The sequence below is a fragment of the Diplodia corticola genome (genome assembly GCF_001883845.1).
Source record: "Diplodia corticola strain CBS 112549 chromosome Unknown scaffold2, whole genome shotgun sequence".
In the NCBI taxonomy this organism is placed as follows: Eukaryota; Fungi; Ascomycota; class Dothideomycetes; order Botryosphaeriales; family Botryosphaeriaceae; genus Diplodia; species Diplodia corticola.
In genome coordinates, this window is record NW_017971481.1 from 954,348 (window position 1) to 978,164 (window position 23,817).

Sequence of the window (23,817 nt, forward strand, 5' to 3'; positions counted from 1 at the left end):
CAGCTCTCTGAATCCTTCTCACCCCGAACAACTCAAAAACCTGCCATCCCGCCGCAAGCAAGAAAAAAAACTCTGCCCCAAACATGGGACGCCGCGGATCGAGCCGTGGCAACCCCGACCAGAAGCCATTTCACCCCGCTGCTCCACTCACCGCTAATATGAACGTCGAATGTCACCCAGCTAATCATCCGAAGCTTTCAACGCACGAAGCTTTTTCTCATGAAGATCCGCTGTTCAGCGAGGGCATAAATGAAGACAGGGAGCCCGAGGTAGAAGATGGATTGGAAAGTGATGATTGCGAGATCTACGCCATGGAAGATGAGATGGACCTGGGCGGCAACATCGATCCAATGGCGGACAATCATCACGTAGCACCGGTCATGGACGAGTCTGACTCTGACAACGACTCCAGCACGAATAGCAACTCGCACAGTGGCTACGACAGTGAAGAGAGCGTCGACGCCTATGAGGTACAGTTTTTTACATCATTCTGGAAGAATAATATCTAAACCATCTTATCAGCTCCAAGGCGACAACGACGACGACAAGCCCCAGACCCCAGCCACTTCCCTCCCCGCGCCTCTCGCAGCAGCAACCGGCAAGCGCGACTCAACCTCGGCCACCACCTCCACCCACAACACCACCGCCTCAAGCCGCACAGCCCCAAACCCCCGCGCGCGGGGCTTCGCCAAGGGCGGCCGCGCCATCGGCACCACGCTCGACGCCGTCGACACGACAATCTTCAGCATGAAGGCGGCGGGCCACGGCGACAAAGGGATCGCCACGCTCCTGCGCGACAAGGGGCTGGCGACGTACGACCCCAAGACCATCTCGACGCGGTACCGCCGCCTGCGCGAGGCCAAGATGGCCGAGACGGACGCGGCGCTGCGCACGCGCCGCCGCCGCTGGAGCGCCGAGGAAGACGCGGTGCTGATGGACGCGCACGCGCACGCGCTGCGCCGGCAGGAGAGGGAGATGGCGCGGCTGCGCGCGAGGCTGTTCACGGACGTGGCGTTTTGCGTGGCGGAGAGGCTGCCGGGGGCTTTCTACTCGGCGGAGGCGTGCGAGGGGAGGTATGGGGAGTTGAGCAGCGGGGCGGCGGTGACGGAGAGGGATTTTGGGGATCCCGAGTTTGAGAGGGCGGAGGGGAGGAGGAGGTTGATGGCGGTTTGGGAGGCGGACTTGGAGAGGGCGCAGAGGGAGGCGAGGGAGTGGGAGGATGGGGTTCTGAAGGAGCTGGTGGCGGCTGAGAAGGAGAGGAGGGCGGAGATGAAGGCGAAGAGGGGCGGCACGGTCAGAGAGGCGCTGGCGAAGCGTGGGCCGGTGAAGAGAGGCAGGGCGAAGAGATCTAGGGCCAAGACGGCTGAGACAGACAGCGAGTAGGTGCATCGTGGGGAGGGCACCATGAGCAAGCTCGATGGTAGGTCACTGAGCAGGAGATGGGGAAGGGTGGTCGGGTGAATGGAGGTGGTACAATCGGGTGGCTACAGCAAGACTCGAGGATGCAAAAAATGCTCACTTAGACTCACGAACTATCGACCGTGGTGGAGAGGAGACTTGGCAGCGCATACCAGAGGTAGTCAGTAGAGTACAGCCCCACAAATGCGGTACCGCAGAATGATAGACATGTCACCGAGATTATTCAGACTCGCATTCCAGCCAGACTACTAAGAAGATTCGGCGACGGGGGCTCTGCTCACCATGGCTTCCTTTCGTCCGCGCCCATGGTGACCCCCACAGGTTTCTCATGTCGAGCGAGAAGTGGCACTAGTTGACTCGAGAAGACGGGGAAGCCCTGTGGCGTGTTGGGACAGACCTAGCCCCGGATTCCCCAGTGTCGATCCTTTTTGTAGCTCTGGAAGGGACAGTTCGTGGCTAGCAAAATGCCATATGCAACTAATGCGGCAATGGCTTTGGATAGCGCTGTTGGTCTGCAACGGCCACGCTTACCTTTCAACAACAATGAAAATTCGGCCCCTTGACGACACGGGCGATGTGCTTGTCGCTCGATCAGGGAGCATCAGAGGACTGAGACGTCACCTGCTATTCTCCCCAACAGATCCACCAGCGTTACGAATCCTTTGCCGCAGCCATAGAACAAGTCACGTCTGCATCTCCACTAGCGGCTCCGCATGGCCCGCGTCACTGGCAACGCTCGGCACGCACTCGCCCGCCAGCCAGAACGTGTCTCTATCGCATAGTCAACGTCCCTTGTGGCTGGGCCAGCCGGCAGACTTGCCCGCCACTGACGCTACCTTCGCGGCCAACCTCCGATATGTACAATCCCGCAAGTATCATGCCTGAAAGAACCACTAGCCAAGAGCAATAATGGTCACGATGGCGGTTGGTGGCCGGAAATAAGTCGAGTGGTTGACGTTAGGCTCACGGCTACTACTTACCCCGGATGGACCCACCCCCGCTTTCCTCTGCCTATCTACCCCGCACCTCCAGCTCCTCCTCTAGTGTCCGCCCGCCACCATTGCCCTTTGCCACGCTACACGCACACCAACTTGCGTGTAAACGGCACTTCCGGGCGCCGGAATGGGCGGTTTTGGGAAGTACCGAGCTTTGGTTTTTCGTATCGTCGGGTAAGAGGCTGTACGTGCACACGTCAAACATGCGTCGTGGTCCGAAAAAGAAACTTGGCCAGGGCCCTGCCGCCGGTGATTTCGACTAAATCTGCGGCTCCGCTGAGATGAGATCCCGAGGGAAGTTTGCCGGGCATTGTTGTGCAGGGACTTCTCTGCAGTATCAGGGAGGTCAAGCTTTGGGAGGCCGTATACCTACCTTCCGATAGGACGGGCGGCGGGAAATGGTCTCGAATGCTACCATGTCAGTCTGCAAAACAGCAATTTTAAGCGCCGACAACACGTGCCCCCCCGTCATCCATGCCATCCCTCGCGGGCGTTCCTGGCTTAGAGAGCACCCGCTGCTCCGGCGTACACGCATGCATATGCGTGTGGGGGAGGCGGTGCGGAAATTGGGGAAAGCTATCCGGAGATCGACACACGTATAAGTAGACTTGCGGCCGTCTTGTCTGGTCTAATACTCTCACTCCAATCTGCTTGCTCTCTCCGTTCCTATCCTCATCGCTCTCGAATCACTTCCTTCCCACAATCGGAGTCCGACGTCTACGACAGAGTTCTCCGCAGCTATGGCTTTTCGCAGAGATATCAGCGCGGGTCAGCCGACGGGGGCTGAGCAGACAAACAACCATGCGGATAACCTCGATGTCGACGTCCTGATCGTCGGCGCTGGTTTCGGCGGGGTTTACCTACTACACAAGCTCCGCGACGAGTACGGTATGAAGGTGAAGATCCTCGAGGCGGGCAAAGATCTTGGCGGCATCTGGTAAGCATCATCTCGGATCCAATTGTCCCGACTATCCAATGCTGATTGGCGACAAACAGGCACTGGAACGGCTACCCTGGCGCGCGTGTCGACTCGATGGTCCCGGTGTACGAATACAGCATTGATAAGCTCTGGAAGGTTAGCGCCAACCCAGTATCGATCCAGGAGAGCATATAATGGCTGACCAGATGGCTCAGAACTGGAATTGGACGGAGAAATACCCAGACTACAGCGAGTTGCGCGAGTACTTCAAGTTCGTCGACGAACAGCTCGACATCAAGAAGGATGTCGCTTTTGATTCAAAGGTCGTACACGCACAGTTTGAGAAGCCGTCGCAGAGGTGGGTTGTCAAGACGGAAGACGGCCGGACTGCACACTCAAAGTTCTTCATCTGCGCCACGGGGTTTGCTGCGAAGCGCTATTTCCCTGACTGGCCTGGCCTCGACAAGTTCAACGGCACCATGCACCACTCGTCGTTCTGGCCCACTGAGGGCGTTGACGTGGCTGGAAAGAGGATAGCAGTCATCGGCACGGGCTCTACCGGCATCCAGATCGCACAGGAGACGGCGAAGACGGCCAAGTCCGTCACGGTGTTCCAGCGCACGCCTAATCTCTGCCTACCGATGCGCCAGAGGAAGTTGACCAAGGAGGAGCAGGAGGCGCAGAAGAAGGACTACCCCGAGATCTACAAGAACCGCATGACCACCTTCTCGGGCTTCCCAATGGACTTCGTCGACCGCAACACCCTGGACGACACGCCCGAGCAACGAGAGGCTTTCTTCGAGGAGCTCTGGCAGAAGGGTGGCTTCTTCTTCTGGCTCGGCACGTACAAGGACATGCTGTTCGACGAGAAGGCCAACGACGAGGCATACAGCTTCTGGGTCAAGAAGACGCGTGCACGCATCACGGACCCGGTCAAGCGCGACATGCTCGCGCCACTCAAGAAGCCGCATCCATATGGAACCAAGCGGCCGTCGCTCGAGCAAAACTTCTACGAGATGATTGACCGGCCCGAGAACGAGCTTGTCGACGTCAAGAAGACGCCCATCGTCGAGGTCACCGAGAAGGGCATCAAAACGGCGGACGGCACGGAGCGTGAGTTCGACGTCATCGCGCTGGCCACCGGCTTCGACTCGGTCACGGGCGGCATGAAGTCGATGGGCCTCAAGGACGTCAACGGCGTGGACCTCGACGAAAAGTGGAAGAACGGCACGTACAGCCACCTGGGCATGACGCTGTCGGGCTTCCCAAACATGTTCTTCCTGTACGGCGCCCAGGGGCCGACGGCCTTCAGCAACGGGCCCAGCTGCGTCGAGAACCAGGCCGACTGGATCATCGACGCCATGGCCAAGATGAGGAGGGAGGGCATCAGCTACATCGACCCCACGACGGCCAGCGTGCGCGAGTGGCACGACAAGGTCGAGGAGCTCAGCAAGGCCACGCTCTTCCATGGCGTCAACAGCTGGTATATGGGCGGGAATGTCCCGGGGAAGGTCAAGGAGCAGCTGAGCTACGCTGGCGGCATCCCGCTGTACTCGCGGGAGTGTCGCAAGGCGCTGGACAATGGCTTCGAAGGCTTTGTGACGGCATGAGCAGCTGGGTGTCTCTAGATGGAAGACGGCAGACTGAGTTCCAGAGCTGGCGGGCGTTTTGTGTGTTAGTTGACTTTTTAGAATGAATGATATGCGTGTGTGTGTGCAGAGTAGCTGGCCGTGAGCTGAGCCCCAGTAAAGGACGCTCGGGAGTTGCCCGGAGAATGGCGGGCGCGGCCGGCTGAACAATCTCGACGTCATCCGATCCGTCTCCTTCCCTTGGAGGCAACAGCCGCTTTCCTCCTCTGCCACATCACTCCCCCTGCGAGCGTCCATGGCTACCGACCCTTCATAGCCAGCATCCCTCCCTCGCCCCGCCCCCTCGAGACTATGAGGACGGTCCTCTTACATGGCCGCCAATGCCTCCGCCCGCACCTCCGCGCCGGCCAGCCCGCCGCCGCCGTGAGCTCCGCCTTCGCAAGATCTGGCATCCGCCAATCCGCACGCACTCCCTTCTCCTCCCGGCCGACGGGCAGAACATACAGCTCCTTGGCTCGCGCGCCTCCGCACTCGCGCTTCGGTGGCCGCACTTTGCTCTTCGCCAGCGCCGCACTCAGCCCCGGCGCCTTCGTCGCGCTGTCGCAGCAGAGCAATGACGAGGATGAGCGCACCGGCGAGCAGCTCATGCTCGAGGCGTCGCGGGCGGAGCTGCGGAGCCAGGTGCCCAAGGTCATTGAGAACTCCAAGGGCTTCCGCAAAGGTGTCTACTTCTTCTTCAACAAGTACATCTGGGAGCCGCTGGCGACCGGCCTGCGCTTCGTACACCTGGTCGTCATCTTCGTGCCCGTCATCATGACTGTGCCGGCCATTTGGATTGGGCATAGGGTGGCCGATCGGGACAACGAGAGACGCGGTACGCTGTGGTGGTATGCATTCCTGGTTAGGAGTATGGAAAGAGCTGGGGCGGCTTTCATCAAGGCAGGTCTAGAAACGGCATCCGCCACGCAGATTGCGTTTTGCTGACTCCACTATCCCCCAGCTCGGCCAATGGGCAGCGTCACGGACGGACATTTTCCCTACCGAATTGTGCAAGTACTTGTCGTCTCTCCATTCCAACGCGCCGGCACATTCCCTGCATGATACGAAACGCATTGTATCGAGGGCGTTTGACGGACGAAAGTTCGAGGACATCTTCGAAGAGTTCGATGAAAAGCCGCTTGGGGTTGGTGCCATCGCTCAGGTCTACAAGGCCAAGCTCAAGCCGGAAATCACGGCACCTGTCGCGTCGGATGTCGATGAGCCTCAAAACCTCCGACAGGTTCTGAAGAAGAATGTCGGCGCGACGCTGAAGAGCACACCGCATCGCATCCCATCGTCGTATGTGGCCATCAAGGTCCTACATCCGCACATAGAAAAGGTTGTCCGGAGAGATCTGCGTATAATGATGTTCTTTGCCAACGTAATCAACGCGATACCTACCATGGAGTGGCTTTCGTTCCCGGATGAAGTAAAACAGTTTTCCGAGATGATGCGACTGCAGCTAGACCTCAGGATAGAAGGCGCAAACCTGACCATTTTCCGCCGGAACTTCAAGGAGCGGACGACTGCGTGGTTCCCTTTCCCTTACAACGAGTACACGACACGGCAGGTGCTTGTCGAGGAGTTTGCCCACGGCATTGCTCTTGAGGATCTCCTGCAGAACGGTGGGGGCGTGTATCGGAAGGAAATTGCGGATGAGGGGTTGAATGCCTTCTTGCACATGGTCTTGATCGACAATTTCATCCACGCCGACCTGCATCCCGGTAACATCATGGTCCGCTTCTACAAGCCGGAAACGCCAGACATCCCCCACTTCAAGATCAAGAAGACGCCCGAAGCCGTCAACAACTCAACCGACGTGACCGAGGAAGTGCTCCAGCGCCTGAGGCCACTCAAGGGCCAGCTGAAGGAGTGGAACTCGGAACTCCAGCAAATCGACAATGAAGGCTACCGCCCTCAACTCATCTTCATCGACACCGGCCTCGTTACCGAGCTGAACGAGAAGAACCGCGCCAACTTTTTGGACCTTTTCAAGGCAGTGGCCGAGTTCGACGGCTACAAGTCGGGCCATTTGATGGTTGAGAGGTGCAGGCAGCCAGAGGCCGTCCTTGACAAGGAAGTCTTTGCTTTGAAGATGCAGCATCTGGTGTTGGGTGTGAAGAGCCGCACTTTTGCTCTTGGCAACATCAAGATCGGTGACATCTTGAACGAGGTGTTGACCATGGTCAGGAATCACCACGTCAGGCTTGAAGGTGACTTCGTCAACGTTGTTTTGAGCATACTGCTGCTTGAGGGAATTGGCAGGCAGTTGGATCCGGACATGGATCTCTTCGCTGGGTAAGTCGGATGTGCAAGCTTGGGGGAAGGTCGTGATGCTGACGGTGTTGCAGGGCATTGCCTATCCTGCGTCAACTGGGCACTCAAGGCGGCAGAGGCATGGTCCGCAATGCGGACTTCTCCATGCTCAAGGTTTGGGTTGGACTGGAAGCTCGCAGTTGGCTGCGGGCTTCGGTCGAAAGTGTAAGTGCAGTTTGCCGTTCACTGATTGATTTGGATACTGATATTATGCAGGTGGAAGCATGCGTGAAATACGATCTCCTCTCTCCTAACATCTAACGAAGTGTTGCAAAGATGGCGTTTGTGGCGTTGGTCTCTTTGGAAAGAAACGGAAGCCAGATAAAGGGCATTGGGAGAGGCACTATGCGTGTTGATTGTTCTCAGAGCAGTAGTGTGGGCGATAAAGCAGTTGCTCCTCTTTCATTATCATGTGAGGCTGAAGTGTGCATCTCAGCGATGACGGCTGGGCAGCCCGTGCCCTGATGGGGGCCCCCGAGCTGAGCGATGGGCGACTGGGATGGCGGCGTCGATCCGAGGCTTGTCGACATCATAGTTGCCGTATGCAGCCGGGCATCCCCGACGTGGATCACGCCCCAGATCGGCTTGCGAGCAACGCAATCGGCTTTTCATCATCTCCACGCGCGTCGTCATGCTCAGGGGAACGGGCGCTAGCCGTCTTTCCCATGCCGCCGCATTTCTCCGTGAAGGAGGAGTACTAATGGCGCCTGTGTGACAGCCGCATACGTCATCATGGGCACACCGGCACAAGCCACTGGATTGTCTGCAACCCCATCGAGCAACCTGTCACTGCCTTATTGAGCATAAAGTTGTCGTGTGCTCCCGGCTAGCTGCGGTACCACGGCATCATTGCGCAATTATGGATCTGCGCGTGCTGTCCAAGGAAAAAGAAAAAGGGAAAGGCAGGTGCGTTGTTCGCCGGTGAGAGGACTGGACAAAAGCCCGCCCACACTCTCCGCCTGCTGTGATACAACCGGCTACCTGCTTTCTCTTACCCTGTCACCCCACCTCTGTGCTCTGGAGGGGCTCCATTGGTAGCCTTTGTCTATTACTACCCACCAAAAGTCCCCCCATCCCACCAACATACGTTCACATCGGGGTCGCTCCAGCGTCTCTTCGCCATGGCGGACAACAACAACAGACCAGGCGCAGTCTACAAAGACCTGCTGCCCATCCCCGTGCCCTCAGACACGACAGCCACGACGGACCCGCTCAAGGAAGAGCCCGCGGCGCCAACACTCCGCGACGAGCCGACGCTGTCGCACGCCCTCGCCATGGCGGGCGACGCCGAGCCGGAAGCCGTAGCACCGCCCATGAACGGCGAAGAGGCGACGGCAACGACGGCGGCGGCGAACAAGGGCGCGGCGCAGCGCGCGCACGACGCCGAGGTGGTCAACCTGGGCTGGCACGAGCCGAAGCAGGAGATTGTGGAGCCGCTGGTGGGCGGCATGGACAACGACGAGCTGTGGCTGCTGGTGCGGCGCTTCAACAAGCAGATTTACCACGTGAAGCAGTACGACAGGCCGGTGCCGGGGAATTTGGACTTGAACATTGCGGAGGAGGAGGAGTTCAGCCCGGATAAGTTGAGGGCGAATGTGGAGAGGTTGTACATGACGGTGATTATCGGGATGCTGGGTGCGGGGAAGCAGGTCGCGAGGCTGAGGAGCTGGAGAGAGACGAGGAGAACGGCTTGGTTTTGCACGGTAAGTGTGGCAGCAAAGCCTGCTTGTCTGGAAGCCGGGGACTCTTGCTAAGCCGATGCGCTCCAGGCCTACTTCGTCGCTTGGATTTTTGACTGCCTGGTGCCTCTCTTTGCCGCCACCATAGTCACCTTGATCGCGTACCCTCCTTCGCGGGACTTCCTGTTCCCGCCGGCACCCATTGCGCTCGTGGACTCAAAGACGGGCGGCGTCCAGAAGCCGAAGGCGGGCGTACTGGGCAGCCATGACAGCGCAACTGGCGCGCCTGAGAACCACAAGGGCGAGGCGGTCGAGCAAGAGGCGAGCAACTTCGTCAACGGTCTCGCTTCCGTCACTCTCAGCAGCGTCGCCGGCAAGCACCCTCAGGCGGATCCGCCTGCCGAGGGTGGCTCGCCTCAGGATACAACGCCAGACCCCACCGCTCTTGCCATGGGAGTTGCCAATGCGAAGGACGCGGCCGGTGGAGATAAGCCGACGGCCAAGCACGACAAAACGAAGGTGCCCATGGAGACGGCTATGTGGTCGAAGATGAGGCCCGTCATGCACGGACTCGCAGAAGTGACGGACACGTGGGAGAGGTTTGCAAAGTACGGTTTACCCCCTCTTCAACTCGACCTCGACATAGATGACTGACGAAGACTCGCAGCGCCCTCTCTCCGACCCCGCCCTTCCCCCGAAACACATACCGCTTCCGCCTCGCGATGGTCGTGGCGCCGCTCCTCCTGATGTCCTTCTTCATCACCTCGTACATGTTCGTCAAGGGCATCACCTTCGGCGCCGGCTTCGGCTTCTTCGGCGACCCGGTCATCGCGCGCGGGCTGGCCTGGCTCAACCACGCCTTCCCGCACTGGCAGCGCCTGCTCGAGATGCGCAACACGCTGCTCAAGGGCGTGCCGACCAACGCGCAGCTCACCCTCACGCTGCTCCGCGTGGGCGAGGCCAACAAGGCGCCGCTCCCGCCGCCGCCCTCGGCCTCGTCGCCGCCGCCCGACGCGCCCGCCGCCGTCACGGACGACCAGCTGCGCTCGACGGGCGCGGACCCGCCGCTCAACGCCACGGCCGCCGAGCTCGACGCCGCCATGGCGCAGCCCGACGAGCGCGTCGCGCACGAGACGGCGGGCGGGGACATCGACGCGGCCAAGGCCAAGGCGCACGGCCGCAGGGGGTCGCGCATCCTCAACTTCTTCCGCGGCACCACAAAGGGCGTCGTCGAGACGGCCATCGGCGCCGACAAGGTCAAGGCCAAGACGGGGTCCGACAGGGCAAAGGACCGCCTCGGCGTGGCGGAGCGCCGCAGCGAGGGCGAGCGCAAGAGCGGGCCCATCAGCTTCAAGGGCAGGTGTCACGGCCGGAGGGGCGCCGTGTACATCACGACGAAGGCGACGATCCCGTGCGTGGCGTTCAGCACCGAGGAGAAGAAGGTGGAGAGGCAGCAGCGGGCGAAGATGGATCGTCATCGGGGAAGCAGCGAGAGCGAAGGCAGCGGCAGCGGCAGCGGCAAGAGCACCCCCAAGGATGCCGTGCACCCGGCGTGGAGCGTGCCGGTGGCGGAGATCCGGGAGCTGAAGAAGATTGGCGGCTACGGGTGGAAGACCAAGCTGGTCGTGGGCTGGGCGATGAACAGGGAGGTGGCTGACGGCCTGGAGATTACGGACAAGACGGGTGCCGTGTGGAAGGTGACGGCGCTGCCGCTGAGGGACGAGCTGTTCAATCGCTTGGTGGCCATGGGTGGGCAGAAATGGGAGGCTTGGTAGACTGGCTGATGCATGCAGTCCCGGTATGTGTGCTGTTTTTTTTGTTTGTTTGTTTTTTAGCGCGGCGTAGCTTACCGCGACGTATACCTATTTTCGGCTCTCATGTCGCAATATGTCGGGGCGTTAGTTACATGTCAATTTCCTGGGCTGATGGCATGCGTGTGTCTCTCCTTTCAGTGGGGTTTCGGTGCGACTACGAACTGATGATACGCGACTGTCAAATTTCTCTCAAAGTTTCTCTTGCAGTGAGTTTGCTGAGGCACGTATAAGCCTCAACCCCAAGGGGAGGCTGGAGATAGCCGTGGAGTGGCGGTGGTGGTGGTGTTGAAAGAGGCGAGCGGGCTGTGCACATTCGCATGACGCAAGCGGGGCAAGGGTCGGGGTCGGTCTCGCCCAAGGCGGCGCCGGTGGCAGCGCGACCAAGATCTCGCGCCCCTCAAACGCCACAGGCAGGCAGTGGGCAGTCGCCATCCATGCGCTCGATCGTCATGGCGCGCCAACTTGATAGGCTCGCCATCACATGCCGTTACACGTCGCAGAGCCTGGCAACGCAACGCTTGCACGCCGCACCTTTCGCATACCCTACGTCAACTGCTCGCAACCATCTGGTGGAACAACTACCCCCGCCTTGCTAAATCACCCTCTGTCTCTCTCCAAGAATTCGCCACGCCTGATAAAACCCACCCTCCGCAACCCATCCACCTGCTGGTCCCGCAACCATGCTGGAATATTTCGCCATCAAGAAGTTCAAGACCAATCGCGACAAGAAGGTCGAGGAGCGCGCCGCCGCCGCCCAGGCAGCTGCCGAAGCCCAGGGCGCCACCGAGCCCAAGTCACCCATCCTGAACGCAGAGGAGGAGGCTTTCCTGGAGAGGATAACCTCGCGGGGTGAAGGGGAAGAGGAAGAGATTCCGCCGCCGCTGCCCGCACGACCGAAAGCCGCCACAGCTCCCATCGTCGCCGAGCAGGACCCTGTCGCTCAGACGCAGACAAAGGGAAAGGATGCGCAGATAGCTCTAATGAACGGCGCGGACCAAGTTCCTCTGCCGCAGTCGCCGCCCGTTACGACGCCTGACGCCAAGGACGGCAACAAGAGGAAGAACTATTGGTCTTGGGTTCCTGACATCCCCACCCGCGCAAAGGTAAGGCATACACTCCTTCTTCGCTGCACGCCCAGTCCCGGAGCACGACTGACGCGAACATCCACAGAGCCTGCGTCGATCCAGGACCGACACCACCCAAGCCGCCGACACGCTGGCCGCTGCCGCCGAGACGGTCAAGAATGGCAGAGGCGTGGAGCTCAACCCCGACGGCAGTATCAACCTCGAGGCCGAGACGGCCAAGGAGAAGCAGGACCTGGCCGAAGTACTGGACCAGCTCAACCTGGCCGCTGTCAACAACCGCGTCTTCAGCTTCAGCAAGGAGTCGCAGGAGCTGTTGGAGAAGTTCAAGCTGGTGCTGAAGGACCTGGTCAACGGCGCGCCGCACGCCTACAACGACCTGGAGCGCCTGCTCAAGGACTCGGAGAAGCAGCTCGACAAGATGTACGGCTCGCTGCCGCCCTTCCTGCAGAACCTCATCAAGCAGCTGCCCACAAAGGTCACGGCAGCCTTGGCTCCAGAGTTGATGGCTGTCGCCGCAGAGAAGCCCGACGCTCATTTGCATGCCCAGGGCGCAAGTGCGAGCGCACAGCAGGGTGGCGCCAAGTCAGGTGGCAAGAGCCAGAAGTACGCGAAGCAGGGCTACAAGTACGCGAAGAAGTATCCGCCGCTGAAGAAGCTTGTGTCGGAACAGGGCGCCATCGCCGCCATGCTCAGAGCCATCCTCAACTTCTTGAAGCTACGTTTCCCGGCCGTCGTGACTGGAACGAACGTGTTGATGAGTTTGGCTGTGTTCAGTAAGTCTCACAACATCTTCCTCTTTTCCCCTTTCCTCTTGTCCTCTTTCATCTTATCATATTGATGGGGCCGGCGCTAACGCTGCTGATCTAGTCCTCCTCTTCGTTTTCTATTACTGCCACAAGCGCGGCCGCGAGGTCCGCCTCGAGCGCGAAGCTGCCAGCGCTCGGTCCTCCGAGTCCGACATCAGCATCGAGCCCAAGATCGTGCTCGTCCCCGGCACCAGGCCTCCCGGCTCTGGCGACGATGGTGCCGCTGCCGGCCCGTCGGACTCGATGCATTCGAGTCGAGGTCCTTCCGATGGACAGGACGGCGGCGGCGGCGGCAGCGGCAGCTATGAGCCGCCCATCACGATCCATGAGCAACCGAGCGGTACCGATTCGAGAGTGGTCGATCTGCCGTCGGTGCTGGACCTGCCGGATCCGAAGACGGTCCCATTGCCGGAGGGGGCGGATCAGGGGCTGAATGGGGGCGGAGAGGGAAAGGGGAAGGAGGTGTAGAGCCCCTCGATAGAAGGAGGGAGATGCGCAGTGAAGACATGGGATAGGCATGGCTACTTTGTGATACCCGCGCTTGGCTGGATGGCGGTTGGTGCTGGTCGCTTCCGTTTGGCTTAGATTGATTAGGTCATTATGTTTTCTTTGCGCACACGAGCAAAACTACGAATGGGGTAATGATATGGATATTGCTTTGGGATGGAATCGGGCTGCACGGTAAACGGAAGGGTGATTGATGCTGCTCTTTCGCATTGCTATACCTTGGCTTTGGGCGTTCTGATTTGTGGTTTAAGATGCAACGAGGCGCACGCATGCTTGGCTTGAGAAATGTAAAACGCGGCAAAAATGTTCACTTTTCCTACCACAATCCAGTTTCTGGACGTGAACCTACCTGTGCCTGTGAAGGGCGCTGCATTCTTTCCATGTAAGTGCTTGAAGCAAATATTAATTACGCGGTGTTGTGGGTTTTGAGACTACCAAAACATTCAGATATAGCATTCGCCTGACGTAAGCATGATGCGTTATCTCTTGTTAGACAGTCTTAAGATTACTGATTCCTTTCCCTCCCGCTCTGCTCTGACATTTGGCATGACATTTCTTTCGTTCCGTGACGAGCGGGAACCACGAGGTTAACTTCATATCCTTTTACGAAGTATAGTATGTATTTCTATATTTTATGCGCCTTTACGCGATATTCTCCAGCAATGACTTGCCCAGCGGGAGCCGAATAAATACGGATAATATAGCTTGAACTGCCTGTCTTTGTTGGCTCTTCTTCGTGCTGTACTTAACCACAAATTTGATGATATGAAAACCAAGTAAATGCTGAAGCTTTAGATCAGCGTCTCCGTGGTCATCATAGTGTGGAGTGAGACTGCATGAGCTCATTGAGGTGGGTTGAAATTTTCTGGGTCGTTTCGCTGGCGAGCTCAACAAGGGATCAGTTACCGCGGCGTTCGATCGCGTAAGAGGCGCGTCATGCGCTCTTGCATGTTCTCGATTCTAATAGACGCGGTTTCTAAAACGTGCGGTAGCCATGTTCTTTCTTGAACCTCGACAATGAGCGGTCAAGGATGAGCTAATGTGGGGAGTTACCTACAAAAAGTATTAAAACTTGCCTTGGAGGTTTGTTGGATCCCTTTCCAACTGTCCTTGGATGTGCCATCGGCCCGTACGTATGATATCTTCATAATGTGACGCTGGTGACTGTAAACTAAGAGCTTTGATGATGAACTGCCCCATCTGCGAAAATCTGATATGCCAAATTCCAAAGGTGTCCTTCGTGAAGATGGTGTCATTGAGCGTTGATGTGAGCACTAAAATACGTCACTATAGGCCGTACATCTCTTTGTTGCGCCACTCGCTCTGTAAGAGAAGAAATGAATGAAGAGGGCTAGGGGAATATGGGGTCGTGATATTCGCCAACGCTTACATCATACACTAGCACTCCGCCCTCTATCATACACCCCTTCGACAAACACCCTCGTGGCCTCATTATTCCATCCCTCCGCTGATATCTACCCTTCGCTTACTACCCCTATCTTCCAACGGCATCCACCACCATCCTCGCCTCGCCCTCGTACTGCCCTGCTGCCCCTGCTGTCCGGCAAGGTCTATCGCCCGCATGGCCTCCCCTATCTCCCTACAGCGCACCTCCTCGCCACCATCCCCTTTTCTCCCACCCTTGCTCTTGGCATCGCCCCTCACACTCCCACTCGCACCCACAACTACTCCCCGTCTCTTGATCGCCCTGGCACTCCTCAACTACCATACTTCTCCTCCCACCCACACCACCTCCTTCACCACCCGACGACTCTCGTGGCTCAACCGCACCCGCATTTCCATCACACTCCGCCCCCTTGGCATCTGCATCGGTAGTAGCAGCGGGAGCAGCAAGAGCACTGGCAAGGAAGAGTACGACGGTGGGAAATGACCCACCACGTTTGTTTCGCCGTTTGGTTGCTTCTTCTTTTCCTGTTTTTTTTTTTTCCTTGATTAGCCCTTCTATCGCTGATGGATGTAAGAGAATGAGGGAGAGATGGAGGGAGGGAGAGATGGAGAGAGGGAGAGTGAGAGAAAGAGGAGGGGGGACGTTGTTAGGTAGTGCTGTTTATTGCTTTTGATCCGCGTCGGCGTCTTGGTGCTGTGGACTATCCGTTTGCGTAATTGTGGATGGCTCGTGTTGTTCTATTGTGCCAAGGGGGGCTACTGAGATACTGTTCCAAGGTTTTGTGCGTATGCTTGTAGATGGGTGCCGTTGAACCGTTGAACTTGTCACCGTTGACGATGAGGCCTTTTATTGGGACCCGGTCCCTTCGGCAGCGTCCATGGTTCTGCTGAACGCTGTGCTTTTATTCAAGTCTGGGTGCGTTTGTCAGAGTGGATCGGACATGCCGTGGGCTCCTGTGCTCAAGAAAGGCATGATGCATGAAGTCGGTTCGCCAAGTAGCGTTGCAATCAAAGTGTCCATTTGGACATGAATGTGAACTAGAACACACGGATCGGGGTTTCAACTACCTCACCTTGCTGTAGCAATATTGAGTAAAAAAGACCTCGAAGCGAATAACATGACACTCTATTGTGCTTCCTTGCCGCACCTGTTCTACAGCTAACAGCTATTGATCTTCGAAACACCCCACCCGGAATCTAGTCTTGTTCTCGCACATCGCATGCAGCTGCAAATCCACCCGGCTACAGAAGAGAAGAAGCAGATATTAAAAGCAGAACTGAGTGGAGGACAATAAACTCAGCTGATCGCAAATCTCCCATGGTATCAGGCGAAAATAGGAAAAAAGAAAAGTTGAATCACCCCAGCCCGAGCAACGCCGAAGTTTTGAAAATGCAAATCATCGCTTGCACAGAAGTGGTGCTTGATGATCACGACAGAGATTAGTGTGTGGAGGAAACCCCGTTGCGGCAACATGTTGGTCCTCTAGAACTTGGTCTGCTCACCGATGGTCTCGATGGCGCCAGCCTTGCCGCCGTAGACCTCGGGCACGCTGGGGCCGAGCTCACCGGCAAGCTGGTTGCCGTAAGAGAGAACGGTAAACTTCCTGGTAGTCTCTTTGGGAAGGATGAGCTTGAAGGCCTGGAACATCCAGCCCATGACGGCGGGCACGTTCACAAAGAACTTGCGGCTCAGAGTCTCCGGGTAGACCTTGGAGAACAGGTCAATTGTGCGACGCGACGCTGCCTTGACGTTGGGATCCTGGCGGATGAACGAGACGCTGAGGTAGTCATGGACCTGGATGCCCTGGTAGGGGTCCGGGCCGGCGCCGTAGTCAGGAATTGGCTGCGTGGCACCAGCTAGGTTGAGCTTCCTGATGCCCAGCTCCATGAGAGCGACGCGCCAGCGCAAGAACCTGTTGTGGGAGATAAGTTAGCAAGGTCTGTACAGTGGAGGACAGGGTTCATATCTCTTGGCAAACAAGGCCGTGCCAGATTTGCTCGGCGGAAAGCGGTTGCTTGGCCGGCAAGAGCTTGCGCGCGAGTTCTGGGAGCTTCTCGCGCATCTCGGACTTGTGGCCAAAGGCGGCGGCCTCGCTATGTCAAGCCCATCAGTGGAGCATATATGAGCCTCCAGAATGTGCAAGATGACTTACGCCTCAGTGTCGCCGAAAGTAGCTTTGTTATCCTTCACGGCGCCGTAGATGTTGAAGGTAATGACATCCTTCTTGTTTGGGCTTCCGGGAACCCCCTCGGCCTCGATGACGTATCCCAAGCCCTCGTAACGGTCCTTGGTGAAGGTCTCCTCAAGGGCAGCAAGAGGCTTGAAAGTACCCCGCCACTTGAGGGTTTCGCCAAGCTGGTTCTTCGCCTTGGTGGTGTCATTGGCATTGGCGCGCAAAAACTTTTGCAGGATGAGCTTGGTGTGAAAGGTTCCGGCCGGGTCGAGGTCGATACCGAAGACCTCTGCGTGGCCATCGGCCTCAGTGATGAGCTCTGGCAGCGCCTTCAACAAGACGCTGATGGGGTGAGTCTCGGTAAGGTCAGGCCAAACAGGGCCTTCACTTGCAGGAGGGGCTGTAGCCGCCTCACTGGGCTTTGCCGGGGCCTCATCTTTCGCAGGAAGCTCCGGGTTCGTGGCTTGGTCCGTTATGCTAGCCTCACCGTCAATGGCGGTGGAGGCGGTGTCCTCGGGCTTCGTAGCCTCATGCGTGGTGGAAGTGGCAGGCTTCTCAGGAGCGGTAGTGTCGGTGACGCCGGCAGCCTGCTCAGCAGCGGGCGTTTCGGTGGTGAGGTCCGGGTCGGGCGCCGTCTCGGCGTCGACCTTCTTCTCGTCGGCCGGGGCGGACATGATGGATTAGAGGCTAGCGAAGGTGGTATGCGGGGCGAGATGAAACGAAGAAGGCAGAGGCAGTCAGAAGCGTAGAAGAGGGTGGAGGATTGGGGTTTGGAGGAGCTTGGGTGAGGTGAGTCGCGAAGCTTAAATGACCCACCGCGGCGCAGGCGGGAAAAGGGCCAGGGTCCGCGAGCAACGCCCGGCCGCTACTACGCGCGGGCCCGCTGCCGGCTGCCCGCTCCACGCTCCACGCCCTGTCGCCCACGTGCTGCACACGCCTCAACCACAGCCTTCTAGCTGCGCGACGCTTGCTTGGTCGACGCCGTTTCTGCCAGCCTGCCTTTCCCGTTGCCCCCCCCGCCGTCCCCCCTTGGCCGCCACTTTCAGCTTGCAAAGACCATGCTTCGATCCAATCTCCGAGCGTAGCGATCCAACTCCGCCTGCATATTGGATGCTCAAAAAAGGGACAAGACGCCTCCGCAATGTCTGCTCGAGATCAAGCTCGCTCTCTCCTGGACTGATCAGCGCCCGCTCATTGTCCCTAAAGTCGAGGCGACTGGAACCCAGCTTGCACTCAGCGCGCTATGTCTGGACCTCTGCCACAGCCACATCGACCAAATGTCCTTCCGTACGATACATGCATGCCGCGCCACAAGATCAAAGTTGGCATCCATGCAATCTTGCCATCATCTTCTAAATATATATCGCTCTTCCCCGCCATGACGCTCATCCCCGTCCTCTTTATTGGCTTGGTCCATGCTCTCCTCCTTTTGCCGCCCTTCTGGATGATTTAATCCGTGCCCAGCCTTTTTTCTTTCTCTCTGCGTGTCGTCCTCGTGATATAAGCCTGTATCCTGGCTTTCTGGGTCATGAGCATCGAGTGATGTTCCTGCGACACCTCTCCCGGTCTCAACAAACTGTCACAGCATGACACTATCCCAGAGAGAAACTCAATCCCCGCCTGCCGGTCCTCCGGCGCAACTGGCCATCTTGCATGATCTTTGCCAAAGTTGAGCATGCTCCTTACGTTCGAGATATGAGGGCCCAGTCGACCAAGCCCACTCAAAACTTGGTCAGGCCTGGTAAGGGACGTCAAAAGCTTGGTGTACATCACCAAAGTGCGCGTATCCGGGTCGACGAGGGTGGTGCCCATCATCTGCAGAATCACGTTGGCATGGTCAAAGACATTGGGGTTGCGCTTGTCCCGGACGCACGTGCTCATCGCCAACCTGAACGTCTTCGCTTTCTTCAACCCCATGCGAGTGCCGAACTCGTTCTCGAGGAACTCCACGACCGACGCCGACGAGCGCGCCTGGCGGAGAACACGCAGGAACATGTGCAAGCTGGCCTCGTCCGGCACAATACCCCAGCTGTCTTGACCGGTGAGGAGGCTCCAGTAGTCATCCGCTGCCTTCCTGGCATTCATTTTGAGACAAGATTCCAGGATGAGAGAGAGGGAATGGTTGCCCGGCTTTGCGTACGCCATGTTGCGCCGGCCACGTCCAACTGTTCTCCCGAGCTCGACCGGGTCGAACTCACCGCCGCGACGAGTGTTATCCGTCGGGTCAATCTCAGCCGAATCCTCCGTCTTCATGCTTGGAGGCGTGTTGGGAAGCCAGCCAGGTGCCTGCCGGTCAACACCTAGATGCCTCACAAGCCGTGGAATATCCATAGTCTGTTCAAAGAGAGACAGGACGTCGTCCCAGTCTCTCGGCCGTTGTCCGATCAGAAGCAGCTGTCCCATGTTGCACACCAGAGATTCGTCGATGATGAGATCTCCGGAGCGCCACTTGGTTACTATGTCTTCCCATAGCCTCCTCCCCTCGACTATGGCCGCCTCTCGCTTTTGCGCAGTCTCATCCGCCGACATTCCCGCTGGTGCTGAAAGCGCCTCCTGTCTGATGGCTCCGAGGACCGTGGTGTACGTGATGGCGTCAGCCGCACCCGGTCCCTTCTCTGGCAACTTGGCTGCGATACCCCACAAGGCGTCCATATCGTTGGCTCTCGAGCAGACTCGCAGTGTCGCATTTGTATGCATTGTTGTCGGGGGAACCCGTGAGTTCGGTGCAGACATGGAATGGTACACAGCAAGTGCGTTTCCCATGGTGGAGGGTGCGTGTGCGTGGTTTCCGAGGCCCCGTAGTACGATTAGATAGGTATAGGAATCAGGTTTCTGTGCCCGCTTCTTCATCTGGACGGAGGATACTAGGTCAGCAAGTGGCTTGGGTTGATGATGGACAGTCGCACCTCGTTGTAAACCTTGAGTGCTTGGTTGGGGTGGCCAGTGTTCATGAGATGGTCTATCATGTGGTTCCAGCTCACGACACAGTCCATGGAATTGCTTGCGAAGCGCACCAAGTCCATGACAGGCTGGACGTCGCCCTTGGACAACCTTTTCTGGACCATATCGGCGAGTTTGAGCGGGTCATTGCCGGTCCATTCGAGCTCCATCTTCAGCCTCCGTTTCGCTGTAGAGGACAGTTCCCTGTGGCCTGGATCAACTGTGCTTTTCCTCATGTCGTCACGCAAGTCCTGTCGGAACCGCGACGGATGGTACAGGTCCCTTTGCCGCTCCCTGAAAGGGCGAGAGCGGGAGTCTGCTTTGGCAGCATCTTCCCTCTCGATCTGCTCGTCGAAAGCGTCGGGTTGGCGGTACGCCTCGGTTGCGTAGTCACGGCGGCGCTGCAGCGCGAGTGCAAGCGCACGGCTCGGCGGTCGTTGAATCTGGGCGCGGCGAACGAGGGCATTGGAGGGCGCAAGCGGTGCACGGCGAACGACAGCACGCAGACAATGCCAGAGGCAGGCGTGGCAGCGCATTACCTGCATCGGAGAGGCTGTGGAGGGAGGACGGCGTCGGGACGGTTGGATGCCGCGTCGCGACCGGGCAGCAGACGTCAATGCAACCCCGGCGGCTGGAACATTTTTTCGGGGCAGAAAGGATCACGTGAACACGCGCGCGCGGCGGCGGCGCGTAGAGGTGCGCCGATGGTCCGTAAATCCGCGCTCGGTGGCCTACTTCCGAAGGACCAGCAACTATGGAGAACGGGCCTGGCTCGCATGGCGGCCTACCTGCAGGCGGCGCACTGGCACGCAGCGGGCCTGGTTTGGCCATGGCAGAGTCTCCATGCGCCTTTCCTCGAACCGTTAGACTTCTGCTGACAGAGGCATCGCCCATAGGACCCGGCGGGTTGGGAGTGGCATGGCCTCGAAAGGAGTGGGAGCGCAGCAGGCCCGTGGCCCCCTCGCCGGGCCGGCCCCCCAGCTGCAGAAGGCAATGGTCGAGCAAGGCTGGAGGTGGTTCGGCGGCGCTGGCTTGCCGTAGCGGCAGATCACTCGAGGCATGGCTGGCGGGATTGCCGCAAGGAACCAGGGAGCATGGCGCAGGATCTGACAGGCGATCTTCCGGTCCTAATCCCAGCTAGCTGTGTGCTCCGCGCGCCGTTCTCGCGGCTCTCGCTAGGTGTAGGGCTGACGGCGGAGCGAGTGCTAGCTGGGGGAGAGCCATGTGGCAGCGGCAGCGGGCGCGGCCGCCCTAGCGCCTACGTTTGCCCGCGCCGGCAATCCTGCGCGCTGCCGGCGTGGAGGCTACCCTGGGCGCGGCACGCACGACGGCGCGGAAGCTGGTGTAGTGCTGGTGTAGTGCTGGTGCTGGTGCTGGTGCTGGTGCTGGTGCTGGTGCTGGTGCTGGTGCTGGTGCTGGTGCCGGGGCGGGCGCTGGCGGAGCTGGTGGTGTGCGCCGGCGAGCGTTGGTGCGGGCGCCGAACGTGTCGTGAGTCCTGGCAGCGTAGTCCGTAGAGCTCGGCCAGGGACAGCCCGAGCACGAATCCTAGCTCGCCGGCAGTCTTTGCTCGCTGCGCTGCCGCTCTACGGCCGTCCCTGCACATCAGAGACGGTGCAGCACGCAACAAGCATGCGGCAAGACAGCTCCGCCCGGCGGCGCCGCGACCAGGCTGCGATTCAGGGCGCCGTCCCCGTCTGCACCGACACGGAGCCTTTCTTGAGCCAGAGCAACTACTGAAGCGGCTGCTAGCCTACCATGCCTACCATGCCGCGGTGCGCGCAACTCTCCGCCGCGACCAACGGCCGCCTCAACTTTCTGCCCGGGCTAATAACTCCTGGACATGGGAACGCACACTACTGCCGTGTAACAGGAATGCTAAACGGCAGCCTCCCCAGTCACTCGCATGACACACTGGCTGCTGCCCGGGCGCAAGCGTCACCCCGCAGGCCCAAGCCAAGCTCCATGCAAGCAAGCAAGCAGCGCCTGACACACTCGCACCCCCGCCGCCCACACCCCCTCTGCGCACCCCCAGCCTTATCCTCTTGCAAGGTTGCTTCCCGCCTCGCTACCCGCTTTTCGAAAAACGATGTGCGGCTAAGGCAACGGGAGCAGGCATCGGCTGGGAAGCCCGTCTTGCTGCCACTTGCCCCATCTCTCCTAGAGCCCGTCGGAGGCTCCTTCACGCCGGGACAGGAGCCCGCGAGCGCGGATGGGCGTCTGCCAACGGTGGTCGACACCAACGTTGACGACCCTCGCACAAACACGCGCTTCCAACCTGGCCCCCCCGGCTGCCGAACCGTCCGGGCCAGCAGCAGCACCGACGACGTCCTCCGCCCAGCATGAAGCGTGCCCGCCACACTGCTGCCATGCATCCTGGCCGCTGGCGGATTGTGCGGCGTGAGGCAGTGACTGCGGAGGGTCGCGTGATATTCCCATATCGATCCGTCGCTGTTCTCGCGGTGCATTGCCTAAAACCACCGCACTTCCTACTCGCCCGGCTCGCCAGGCGCTCAACGCAAAGAGGACGAAGGGGAAATGAGGAGCGAGAAGATAAAAAAAAAAGAGACACGGCGCTTTCGCGCTCGTGTGACATGGCGACGCCTCGCGTATGGCTGGGCGCCGCTGGCATTCCCGCTCACACATAAGCCCGTGGGGCGCACACGCGCACCACGTCTGACGGGCTGCTGCCTGTTGGCACGCCATGAGTGGAGCGGGATTTGACAACGGCGCACAAGAGGGCTTGGAGCGGAGCGACCGTGACACAGTGTTCTTGTCTCTCGAGGGGCCCGCCCGCCGAGGGTGTACGACAGCCGTTCGCTGGACCAATATCGCGGCTTCTGCTATACAAAGAAGCAAGACAACCCCCAACATCGCCCGCGCGCCGCGGCGCACTCAACCTGCCACTCGATGCAGCACCTCCGTGAGTCTCAACCGGCCCGCCCTGACTGGCCGGCCTTTCTCACCGTGCTGCTGCCGTGTCGGGCTGTCTGCTCCGCAGCCCGCGCCTGCACTGTACGGCGTCCATGCCCTTCTGGTTCGGACACGCCTGCCGTGCTTTTGCGAGCAGAGGGCGATGGCCGCGTGATGGCAGCTCCCTCACGACCGCACAAGGCAGGTCCAGAGGAACAAATCAAAATAGTGGAGTCCGAGGGTGCCGTGCGCCGCGTGCCGCAAATACATGGCAGGAGCCATTGTTGCTGCCTCGCCAGCTCCGTGCCTTTAACGCCTCCACGGCAATCGCTGCAACATCAAGGTGCTCAGCGAATTTTCCGCTTTCCCCGGCCAGATCTCCCCGCACCCGGTCGGTAAGTTATTGTTGATATCGCTCACCGGATCATGTGCCCAGTTTTCTCCTCCCAATGCCTTCATCCGGCGCCGAGAACGAGTGGCGAGGCGTAATGGTGAGGTCAGAAATATTGAATCTCGAATAGAAGTGGTAGTGACTGGGTTTCCCCGGCCCCGGCCTTCCCCCTGCCCCATCCCTTGTCCATCACCTAGCAATCTGCGTCAGGCGTGAGCGTCCGGACCCGTCGCCAGTGGGCGGAGTGAACCAAGAAGATGTGATTATTGGAAATAAAGTTCGACATTCGCATCATCTTCGACGATTACGTGATCCCGAAGTCCCCTAGAGCACCGGTTCGGGGGGGGATCCTGCCCTACGCTTCGCCACGGTTAAGCAAAAAATCAAAAGGCTGGGGATGGAGCAGCAAGCGAGAAGAGAAGCGAGCCGTTTCCATTCGTCGTAGCGGCACCCGCCACAGCGGAGCCAAGTCCACCTGCTACTTGGTCTTTGGCTCGTGTCCACAGATCTCCCATTCGACGCATGTAATCGGGCAGGCCAGCTAGTAAGTATGATGCGGGAAGGAAAGGGGGCAGGTGCTGATGCAGCTGGCCAGGCCGTCTTGGCCTTTTCTCAAGCTGGTGGCCCCTCCTCCCTTCCCCTCTTCCCAGTTGCGCTGAACGAAGCGGTGACATGGTGCGGGCGGTCGGCCTTTGTTGGATGATTGACGGGAAAGAGGGGACGGGCGTGGTGGTCCCCACCAACGACCAACAGCAATTGTGGCAAGGGCAAGGGCAAGGGTACATAGGGCGGGACAAGGGGGGGGTGTGCGCGGTGGGGGCAAGTCC

The 23,817-nt window shown here is 59.1% G+C and overlaps 7 protein-coding genes across 7 annotated transcripts; 5 read left to right on the forward strand and 2 right to left on the reverse strand.

Annotated features, from left to right (window-relative positions):
• Positions 1 to 83: 83 nt before the first annotated feature.
• Positions 84 to 1,383, forward strand: BKCO1_2000316 (exodeoxyribonuclease vii large subunit; the record flags this gene model as incomplete). Its single annotated transcript, XM_020272526.1, has 2 exons — positions 84 to 470; positions 523 to 1,383. The coding sequence occupies 2 exons, from the start codon at positions 84 to 86 to the stop codon at positions 1,381 to 1,383; spliced, it is 1,248 nt and encodes a 415-aa protein (XP_020134917.1).
• Positions 1,384 to 3,154: 1,771 nt separating this feature from the next.
• On the forward strand, positions 3,155 to 4,943 carry BKCO1_2000317 (cyclopentanone-monooxygenase; the record flags this gene model as incomplete). The annotated part of the gene is made up of 3 exons (XM_020272527.1): positions 3,155 to 3,351; positions 3,411 to 3,489; positions 3,549 to 4,943. 3 exons carry the CDS (start codon positions 3,155 to 3,157, stop codon positions 4,941 to 4,943), a joined length of 1,671 nt encoding a protein of 556 aa, XP_020134916.1.
• Positions 4,944 to 5,273: 330 nt separating this feature from the next.
• BKCO1_2000318 (abc1 family protein) lies at positions 5,274 to 7,538 on the forward strand (the record flags this gene model as incomplete). Its single annotated transcript, XM_020272528.1, has 4 exons — positions 5,274 to 5,822; positions 5,923 to 7,259; positions 7,313 to 7,442; positions 7,494 to 7,538. 4 exons carry the CDS (start codon positions 5,274 to 5,276, stop codon positions 7,536 to 7,538), a joined length of 2,061 nt encoding a protein of 686 aa, XP_020134923.1.
• An 860-nt stretch (positions 7,539 to 8,398) lies between these two features.
• Positions 8,399 to 10,731, forward strand: BKCO1_2000319 (uncharacterized protein; the record flags this gene model as incomplete). Its single annotated transcript, XM_020272529.1, has 3 exons — positions 8,399 to 8,980; positions 9,047 to 9,564; positions 9,624 to 10,731. 3 exons carry the CDS (start codon positions 8,399 to 8,401, stop codon positions 10,729 to 10,731), a joined length of 2,208 nt encoding a protein of 735 aa, XP_020134922.1.
• A 719-nt stretch (positions 10,732 to 11,450) lies between these two features.
• BKCO1_2000320 (uncharacterized protein) lies at positions 11,451 to 13,129 on the forward strand (the record flags this gene model as incomplete). The annotated part of the gene is made up of 3 exons (XM_020272531.1): positions 11,451 to 11,873; positions 11,941 to 12,628; positions 12,723 to 13,129. The coding sequence occupies 3 exons, from the start codon at positions 11,451 to 11,453 to the stop codon at positions 13,127 to 13,129; spliced, it is 1,518 nt and encodes a 505-aa protein (XP_020134722.1).
• A 2,929-nt stretch (positions 13,130 to 16,058) lies between these two features.
• On the reverse strand, positions 16,059 to 17,423 carry BKCO1_2000321 (phosphatidylinositol transfer protein; the record flags this gene model as incomplete). Its single annotated transcript, XM_020272532.1, has 2 exons — positions 16,059 to 16,488; positions 16,729 to 17,423. 2 exons carry the CDS (start codon positions 17,421 to 17,423, stop codon positions 16,059 to 16,061), a joined length of 1,125 nt encoding a protein of 374 aa, XP_020134723.1.
• A 775-nt stretch (positions 17,424 to 18,198) lies between these two features.
• Positions 18,199 to 20,234, reverse strand: BKCO1_2000322 (pentatricopeptide repeat protein; the record flags this gene model as incomplete). Its single annotated transcript, XM_020272533.1, has 2 exons — positions 18,199 to 19,599; positions 19,656 to 20,234. 2 exons carry the CDS (start codon positions 20,232 to 20,234, stop codon positions 18,199 to 18,201), a joined length of 1,980 nt encoding a protein of 659 aa, XP_020134724.1.
• Between the last annotated feature and the right edge of the window lie 3,583 nt (positions 20,235 to 23,817).